The 10,910-nt window shown below is 18.3% G+C and overlaps 1 protein-coding gene across 2 annotated transcripts in view; it reads left to right on the forward strand.

Moving 5' to 3' along the window:
* The first annotated feature begins 10,265 nt into the window (after positions 1-10,265).
* Positions 10,266-10,910, forward strand: part of LOC102674183 (proteasomal ubiquitin receptor ADRM1) — a 5,917-nt gene continuing 5,272 nt past the window's right edge. For both annotated transcript variants that reach the window (XM_006621129.2, XM_006621130.2), the window contains exons 1-2: positions 10,266-10,598; positions 10,726-10,842. In XM_006621129.2, the coding sequence (XP_006621192.1) occupies positions 10,398-10,598; positions 10,726-10,842 (318 nt within the window). In that variant the 5' untranslated portion in view covers positions 10,266-10,397. The remainder of the gene's footprint in view (positions 10,599-10,725; positions 10,843-10,910) is intronic.

Below are 10,910 nucleotides of genomic sequence, written 5' to 3' on the forward strand. Positions count from 1 at the left end.
TATTTATAATATATAATATTTATAATATATAAAATATTTCTTATCGTGAATAATGATTTAACAATTAACTTGGTCAAAATTTATATAATTTTATTGCAATCTTATGAATATAAATATAGAATAAAATTAAGCTTCATTCAGACTGAGAAATATCATTTATTGATAGTATATCTAATGTTTAATATTATTTGAATGTTGAGAGAAAATGTATAAATAATACATTATTTGCAGATAATATCCACATTTAAATTTTTAGCTGTATATCTGAATAAGGTTATTGTGAACTATAAAATATATCTGTTTCTCAATTTATAGAAAAAAAAAACAAAAAACTATTAAACGTGGAAATATGGATTTTTAGTTAAAACTTATACTCGGTATAAAAATAATCTTTTTAGAGAATTAGATTTAGGAATTGAAATTAGCTCTGAATTTAGGAATTTCATGAGGATATTTAAAAATAATTTCGAAATTTATAAAAAGTTGATTTTAAAATAGAAAGAAAAGATACTAACTTTGGTGCAACAATTCCTATTTCTATAAGATTAATTATAATTTTAAAATATATAGTTACAAGAGATTAATTTATTAGTTCGTTATTATATATATATATATATTCTTCGTTATTTTCAAATATTGTTTTTTTTTTATTTCAATGAAAGATGAAATACTTATCTGTTATCGAATTTGTATTTTATCTTCCATTATATTTTGCAAATTATCTGTGAACAACGTATGCGGATTATTTATGAATAATTATGTATTTAGTTTGTACAAAAATTTAAGATAAGTTTAGAATAGATAAACATTATGAATGAATCAATTAAATAACTTTTGAAATACATATCTTGATGTTAATTGATAATTTACTAACTTTAGAATAAATAATATTCGTCAAATAAAGAAAAAAAATCCTAAATTCTAATAAACGTAAGTCAAAAAAATCAAAATTTTGAAAATTATAAATATTACTTTTATTGAAATGTAATTTATTTATATAGATATATAAATAATGAATTGGAAATTCTCTTTTTCTATTTTACATATATCATATTGCTATATCAGGATTGTTAGCTTATCCTATTTTAAATTCAGAAATTCATGAATTATATGGAGATGATATATAAATAATAAAAACTCGATAAAAAAAGGAAAATATATTATTTGAATTTCATTTATAATAACAAGATTAATTTATAAGAACAAAATATTTTAAAACTTTAATACAGAATTTATTACAGAATAAAAAAAATAAAAGAAATGATAAAAATAAAATTTTTCAATTTTTTTTTAAATGATAATATCTATTATTATTTTACAATTAATTAAGATAATTTAAAATTTATTAAGTCATTTATTAAGAATTGACAAAACTTAAATGTTTATAATTAAATAAGAAATTAAAAAACATTTTCTATCAATTTAAAAATATTTATAAAGAAATTAAAATCTGAAAGAGATTTATGAAATCTGAAATTTCCGAACCAAAATTAAAAAGATGGCAAGCTTAATTATATCACAGAATTATCTTATCATAAAAATTATCTAAAAAAATTAATAAAAATGTATTGAATATAATGTATATGAAAATATAAGAATGTCGAATCGAGAATTTTATTTGAAATCGTATCAGATTTCTGAACTTGTCTCATCATCTCACTTGAAAGGAATTTTGGAAAGGAAAAAGATTTTTGAGAAATTATAAATTTACAATTTATGCTTTGTATTCATGAAAAATGTGAAATTCACGAGATATTCATATTTTATTACTATATATATATATATATATATATTTATATTATTATTTTATATATAATTATATTATTTTATTATTCATATTTCTTCATTTCAAAGACATCAATGAAAAGAAAAAATAAAAAATAAAACAAAAAAATAAAAATGATTTCTTATTTCATAATGCTTATCATAATGCTATCATGATAATATTTTGATTAAAATATTTGATTAAAATTTATTTTGTAATGTCAAATTTTTTAATTCTTTTGAACATAATAATATACATTATGAAGAAATATTTTTTCTTCAAATATTCAATTTGATAGAATTTTAATATTTTGTAGTGCAAAATTAAATCGATAATATACATACATACATATGTATATGTATACATATATACAGGGTATATAAAAAAATTAAGGACAAATTTTATGTAATAAATACTTATCAAAAAAAGCAAAAAACTCTCCTTTACTTCTACGAATAGTTTTTCCTCGATGATAGTTATTGTTGTGTCAAAATCAAATTCGGAGTATCAAGTACAAAAGCACATTGATAAAATTATCATGAATAATCATGTAATGATCGATACAATGGATCCACGATTATACAAATTGATCCAAAGATCCAAAAACAAAGTTTCATAGAAACGAAGCAATTCATCGATCAACCGTTGAAACCGTTGATCTCTCTTCTGCAAAAGAATCTTTGAGGAAACAATGTTATAGCAAGAGTTTCGTTCAACAATATAAAATTTGTCCTAACGAATCAAAATATGGTTCTATAATCAAAAATCTTTTATTGAAAATTCGTGTCAGAAAAATAAAGCTGAGAATGAAAATTATTATTATTCCTCTTTTGATACCGCATTCGAGTATCGATATTTTCGATATCCATCGTAAATATTATTAGAATGATAAATATAGATAAATAGAAAATATCAATAATATAGATAAATAGAAAAATAGAAAATATCAATTGGAAATCGAGAAAGGAGAATCCGATTTAAATATCCGATTTATATCTTCCGATTATTACAATTTACAGCCTCTCCCTTTTTTTGATCCTCTTCTATGCAATATGAGACTAATTGACACGTATATATTCGTGAAGAAGCACAAATCAGAATTTGTACCGACTACGTTACAATCTCTCGAGAAACTGTATCCACAGATAAATTCGTTACAAATATTCGGCAGAAAAGTTAGAATATTGAACAATATTGGTAAAAGTAAGACGATGAAAATCAAATCACAATCAATAAATTCTCAAACAAATGAAGAGATCGTAAGTAATAAATGCATTACTTCCGAGACTGCTTCAGTAATCGTCAGATCAGATTTCCATTTGAGTGCCATAATATCCAAATTCTATTCCACCAATTTCTATTCCATTTCCATTCCATATTCATGTACTTGAATTGGAAAATATATAAAAAAGCGCCATTAGACGTTGATTATAATTCAAGGCATAGATTGATTAATTATACGATTGCGTGAAAAAAGCGAAACTACACTTATTAGTTCGGACAAACCACTGTAATAAGTGTAGTTTCGCTTTTTTATTTTTATAACGATACACAAGAAAAAGCGAGAAGAATCAAGATGCTTGAAGAAGATTTGGAGAGCAATGAAATCTATATGTATGTTAAAAAAAAAGATAAAAAAATATTATTGTCTATTATGCTAATATATTTTTGTCTATTATGCTCCTTCTATGAAAAAAAATGCTTAGAATAATAATACCTAGAATAATAAGATATATAAGAATAAGATATTATAAATTCTCATTGAATTTCTCATGATGAGTTTCAAATTATTTGTTTATTACATAAGAGAGCCGCTAAATGACAAACTTTGGTGATAAACTTTCGTTTTTTGCAATCATTAAATGGACTTGCATTTAATTGTCAGGTATGTCATATTTAGGATTTTATTTAATAAATTATCTAAAGTAAATTATTCAAACAATTATTCTATAACAAATTAGATTAAGTTATTCTATATTTGTATATAGATTATGTAATGAAGATCATCAATAATATTTATTGCATAAAATAAAGAATAAAAATTAAATATGCCTAAAATTACGTAAAAATATTCAATTTTAATCCAAATTATCAATTATAACTTCAATAATTAAAAGATATTAATGATATCAATATTCATGATTTCTTAATATTCATATTGCAATTCTTATTTTATATTTTAATAAAAAATTCAAAAAAATTAGCCAGATTATTATAAATATTATTATTATAAATGTATTATCAATATAAATATAATATCATTATTATAGAAAAGAAAGGATATCTATTATATTGATTTTATTAATAATTTTAAAAATTATTATTTTTTGTCATTTAAAATATAACTTTCTTTGAAAATATAATTTTTTAATAATAAAATAATTGGAATTTTATAATTTTTTACTTTTCATTTCAATAATTAAAAGATATTAATTGATTTTATTATTATTGATTTATTATTGATTATTAGAAACAAAAAATAAGGAAAAACAATAAAAAATTCAATTTTGTTTATTTTGAATCATATTTGACAAATTTTCTTATGATTAAAATATTTCTTAAGCTTGAGAAAAATATATTAAAATCATTATCAATACATTTGATTTTTTATTTTAATTTTGTAATTGAAACCTTTCTTAAAATACTAAAAGTTTTCATATTTATGAAAACAAAAATGTAAAATATTATAAAAAAAACTATTGATTTACTTTAATTTTTTTCTTCAAATTGAATATTGAAAAAAAATAAATTCATTTTTGTACATAAAAATTAAAGAATCACGAAAATATATCGATTTTCTTGGATTATTATTGGATTATTTATACTTGGATACTTTGTGTGATCCTTTACTTTTACCATGCCATGTTGATTTTTCTCCAAGATATTTCTATATTAAAAAAAAAAAATTTCATTTATTTTCGAAAATTTCAAAATAAAATTATATACAAAATTTGCGATATGCAAACACGTATATTTTAATTTATATATTTATCTAATATATATATATATATGTTTTTATAGTTAACAAGGCAATACATCAATTTGCAAATGACGATATTTAGAAATAATAAGACAATAAAAAGATAATAATTGTTTTTAAATATACACACAGACATATATATGAATAACTCATTTATTAAATACGTATAAGTACAAAATAACTAACTACACTAAAAATGTATAGTGTTCGTATATATAATCATATATAATTATCAATTATAATTAAAAAATAAAACCGAAAATGCAATCATTTTATTCTTGATTTTTGTCTTATTTTGCATTAAAAAAATTAATTTTTAAAATTTTAAAGATTTAAATTAATTTTTAAAATAAAGATTCAATATACATATATTTAAAAATTTTTTACATAGTACGATTATATAATTGCATATTGTCGAAATGGTTTTAATGGTAATAAAATTCTTCTAGTGTAATGAAATGATGATAAAAAATCAACTATAGCAATTTTTTGTTGTAAAGGAAGTTTTAATTCTAAAAAAAATTATTTTCAAAAACTTTATAAAAACGTTTCATTTTGTGAAATTTTCGACAAAAGAAAATCATTTTCATATTTTTTTTTTTTTTTTTTTTTTTTTGATATAAAAGTATTTTCACAAAAAAATATATAATATGAAAATATGAAATAAAAGTAATAATTTTATCTTTTAAAATCCGATTAATATTAATAATATTATAATTTTTTAATAAAAAATTGAATAATTTATTTTTAAAAATTAATTGTCTCTAATTATTGTAATTGTTTTATTTTTATTATTTTATTATATAATTTTTTTATACATACTTTTTATATATATTATACATATTTTTAATGCAAATATGAAAAATATTTTAATATAAAGTAGTAAAAAATATGAAAAAGTATATAAAAATTTAAAATTCTATGTGTAATTTTAAAATATTGCTACTAATTAATTGCACAAAGATATTCCAATTCATTCACAGTTTTTTTGATATCTTCAATAATAATATTTATATAATTTGAAAAAAGTATGAAAATATGAAAAACCTGAATTTACTGAATATAATTATAGTGTAACTAAAGATGGAAGAAATATGTACGGAATTTATAACAAGGTGCTTAGCAAACTTAGTCAGTTGTAATCAACATTCATTACTTCGAGAAACTATTTAAATGTGAAATTTATTCTATCTCTTTTCGAATGTCATAAATGTCATTTAACTAAACATGAAAGATCTGCTTCTCACCATAATAAGGTAATCATTTTTTATCTGAACACTATTTTTTTTTTATATTAATAAACAGTTTAATAATCTTATTTAATTTATTATTATTAATTCTTTACACTGACATCCTTAAGAAATGAATCTATCATCTATTAATTAATTCATATAAAAATTCGAATAAAGATTCAAAATTAAAAAATTGTAATAAATATATTTTTCTATTATTTATACAGACATACAAGATATTATTTATAGACAAACAAGAATTTTATAGAAATTTTTTAGAAATTGTAAAATTTTTTTTTAAAATTATTAGAAATTTTATTAATGATATATTTTATATAATTATTCTCCATATTTCAAAATATTTTTCTTGTGAAATTGCAACTCATATTTTATTTTTAAAAATGTTTTTTAAAATATTAATATTAAAAAATTAAAATTTAAGTAATACTCATATTTTTCTTAATATAAAATATAAGATTTATTTTCATATAAGTTTTAAAAGCTTTTTTATTCTTTTAATAATAAAATTTAAAAAATTTTTCAACTGCAAAGAATTAATAGAGAAAAATGAACAAAATCAGATTCCCAATTAATTTTTATTATGTAACTTTCGTTAATTATATTTTAAATTTTAAATTTTTATTTTAATTTATTTGATTATATAGTTGTATTATTCTGTTATAGATTAATGTGATTTTTACATTTGGAGTTGCAACCATCAGCATCCTAGGCCATTCAAATGTATTAATTACAAAATAACATTCAGAATACATAATCACTTAGCAAAGCATTTTTGTAACAAAATGCATTATGAAATTAGAATGTTTAGAAAAATTACTGTTTGGACTCTATACTAAAATGAAAAAAATGTGACATCAATCTGAATAATATTGATATTATTTATTGATATGATTATAATAATAATCTTATTATTATTATATAATATATAATATATTATTATATATATATAATCTTATTAATCTTCAGGTAAGCAATACATTCAAAAATTTTCTCAGACCTTATAATATATAGATATATATTCTATTAAACATGATAAAATATTAATCAAAACTTGTTCGTATTTCATTAAAAAATTCTTCACAACAAATGAAACAACCTTTATAGATAATATATATATATAAAATGTTATAATAAATTTAAACTTAAAAAAAAAAGTACATAAAGATAATGAGATTAAATTTTGTAGATAAATTATTTTAATTATAATTATGTAAAATATATATGTGTATTGCTAATATAAATTAAAATTTAAAATTATCATTAATTTCTTTTAACAGATGTTGGCTAAAAAATTTTTTGAAAAAGTTATTAAAAGAAATCAATGGAATTTTGGAAATAATTCCAAATCAAATGATAAAAAATCAACACAGAAAAAGATGCAATAAAGAACAAAGCAGATATTCTAATTCATTAATAATAAAAAATAAAAATTTTTGTTTTTATAAATATTATTTGTTTTAAAGTTCCAATTAATAATCTTCTTATTATTGTATTTTTATTGTTGAGTTTATTTAATAATTTATTTAATATTGTTTAATATAAGACATTTATTGCTGTTAATTAAATATTTTTTGGATTAAATATTTAATTTTAATTAAATATTTTTATTTATAAAAAATTTGAAAGAATAAAAATTTAAAAGAATGCATATAATATATAAAAATATATAAAATATCCAAAACATGATTAAATTTATTAATATTAATATTATATTTAATTGATAAAATTTCTGTGCTTTTAACTTTTTTATTTTTTTATTTATATAAATATTTTATATAAACATTTTCAATTACAATATTAATAATAACATTATTAACATAATTATAATATAATTTTTAAAAGAAATTAAATAATTTAAAATATAAAATAATTAAATCAAAATAACAATATCAATTATTATTTTGAAAAGAGTATTTAAATAAGAAGAAAAATATATTATAAGAAAAAAGATAAAATAAAAATTGAATAAAAATGTTTAAATATAATTTAAAATAAATGAAATTTTAAGAAATTTTAAAGAAAAAATTTTTATTATGTTTTAGTATTAAAAAAAAAATTATAATTTCAAAAATTCCAAGTTATTGACACAAAATTATGATAAAAAACAAAAGATGGATCAAAGATTCAAAATTTTAGCAGGTATTTTAATTTCTAACCAAAAAACTTATTTACTATTCATTAAAAGTTACAGTTACAATTATATAGACATTATTAATATATTGAATGTTGTCTATTCACTTATTAATACAATAATTTTCATTGTAATAATCAAATATCGAATAACCAATAATTGATTGTACCGATCTTATATATATAGAGACTATCTTATTTATAATATCTATAATATAGAAAATCTCATTTAATCTACCAATGAAAAATTTGATCATTTATTGTTATAAAATTAAATGATAATATTTGATTTACAAATGCTAATGTCAAGAAAAAAACCAATTTTCAAATAAAAGCATTTGATGTATAGATGTGATTTCTTATTTGTTATTATTTATATTTGTTAATTATTATTTTAAACCTGTTTCAAATAGAATCATAATGAGTATTAGGTTAGAATTCAAAAACAAATATTTGCAATTTTTCATAAAAGTAACTGAAGATTTTATTTATTGAGAATTTACATTTTTATTTACATTTTTATTTATTGAGAATTTACTTGTAAATAGCAAAATAGTTTATTAAATATTTAATAATAATAACTTCAAAAAAAATATTTGTATTAATAATATCTGTATAGGCAAAATTCAATAATATTGAACTTTTTAAATTAATTTTTCAGAAATTAATAAATATCCGAAAATTTTAAATTCCTTCTTCTTTATCAAATTTTATATCTAGCAATTATAGCTTTTCGAAACTTTATTTAATAATAATAAATTTTATATAATCAAAATCATATACTATCACATATATATAAATAAAATTCAATCTAATAATAAAATTTTTTGCAAATGTTTCAAAAATTAAGAATCTGATATTTTTACAAAAGGAAGTTATTGAAAAATGTCGATTATATATTTAAAAATCATTAAAATCAATAAGGGAATGGCTAATCTATAAAGTCATATTCCTTGAAAATCTTTAAAATTTTGAAAGTTTTGATTGATTCGAAACTTTTAAATTATTCTGTCTTATTTTATCTATTTTTCTTTTATTTCTACTTTTTAGCCAAAGTTAAATAAATTAAATAATTCTCAAAATAGAATAAAAAGTAATAAATGCGAATGAGGCAAAATTATTCTTAAAAGATTTTTCAAAATTTTCAAGAATTTTTAGAATGAATTTTTTCGAAATGAATGTTGATTAATTTACTTGTCGAATCAAACAACATTGGGACATTTTATAATTTTTAATAATTATATGAAAAATAATATCGGATAATATAAAACCATGTTAGAAAATTGATTTAATTGATTCAATATATAGATTTTATATGTGTAAAATAATAGATAAAATAGCATATACAACAAATTAACAGAAAGAAAATATTTTACATTTTTAAATCATCAAATTTTCATGAAATGTTTTATTATTTGTGTTGTATTAGTAAATATTTATACTAAATATAATACTAATAATATATATATATATATATTAATATTATAAATTTATTATTATAAATTTAACTTTAATAGCATTATATTTAAATCCATTTTTGTAAAAAAATCTTACAAATTGATATTATTTTTATTGTGATTTATTTTTATTATCTAATCTATTATTCATAGCAATCAAAATATTTATAAATATAATTTAATACATATAATTTAATACATGAATGTATTTATGAGATGTATCAAAAAAATTGTTTTTAAAATTTTTAAACAATTTTATTAACTTTTATAATTGAATTAAATATAATTTATATTCTTCCGGTCTAAATTATAAAGGATATCAAACATTTTTCACGCGATCGATATTTCAGAACATAAAAACAAAAATTCTATTGAATATTGGATATCTTATTTGAGCCTATGCTGAATCTGCAATTAACATTGAATATCAATTTTATTTACCACTAATATTAAATATTACAATTTTATATATTATATGATACATTATATATATTAATAATCTTGAAAACGATAAAATAATTGAAATTAAAGGACAAGAAACATTATCAAATCCATTCTATATCTCGTGTGATAATATATCTATATAATAAATAACTATTTGCACTCTATCGATAAAATCATGATATAAATTAATACTCGATTTTGCTACTATGTGGCGCATATATTCAAGAATTTTATATAAGATTGGAAATCTTTTAATACGCCATTTTAAAGTGCAGTGTCATCAGCGCGCCGTATAACATAAATTAACCGCGTGTATTTTAATATATTTATCAAAACAAAAAAGGCAAAAAGTTTTTAAAGGATCAAATATGTCAGGAGGAGCACTTTTTGGAAATAATGCTTCACGCAGTACTCCTAAAAATTTAGTTGAATTTAAAGCAGGAAAAATGACTATGAAAGGAAAGATGGTTTATCCAGATATTCGAAAAGGCCAACTTTACGTTTATCAATCTGACGATTCATTAATGCATTTTTGTTGGAAAGATCGTGTATCAGGATATGTTGAAGATGTAAAAAATATTATTATCTTTAAAATTTATTACAATTTAAAAATGATAAAAAATTTTATTATTTATAATATTTATATATATGCACATACATTATAAATTGTTTTTTTCTATATATAATTTTTTGTAGGATTTAATTATTTTTCCTGATGATTGTGAATTTAAACATGTTCCTCAGTGTAAAACTGGAAGAGTATATCTTTTACGATTCAAGTCATCCAACAAAAAATTTTTTGTTTGGCTCCAGGTAAAAAATAATTCTTAATAATAATATTATTAGAATTATGATATTTTTATTTACATTTCATATAATTT

Source organism: Apis dorsata, unplaced genomic scaffold (assembly GCF_000469605.1).
Source record: "Apis dorsata unplaced genomic scaffold, Apis dorsata 1.3 scaffold_585, whole genome shotgun sequence".
Classification (NCBI taxonomy): domain Eukaryota; kingdom Metazoa; phylum Arthropoda; class Insecta; order Hymenoptera; family Apidae; genus Apis; species Apis dorsata.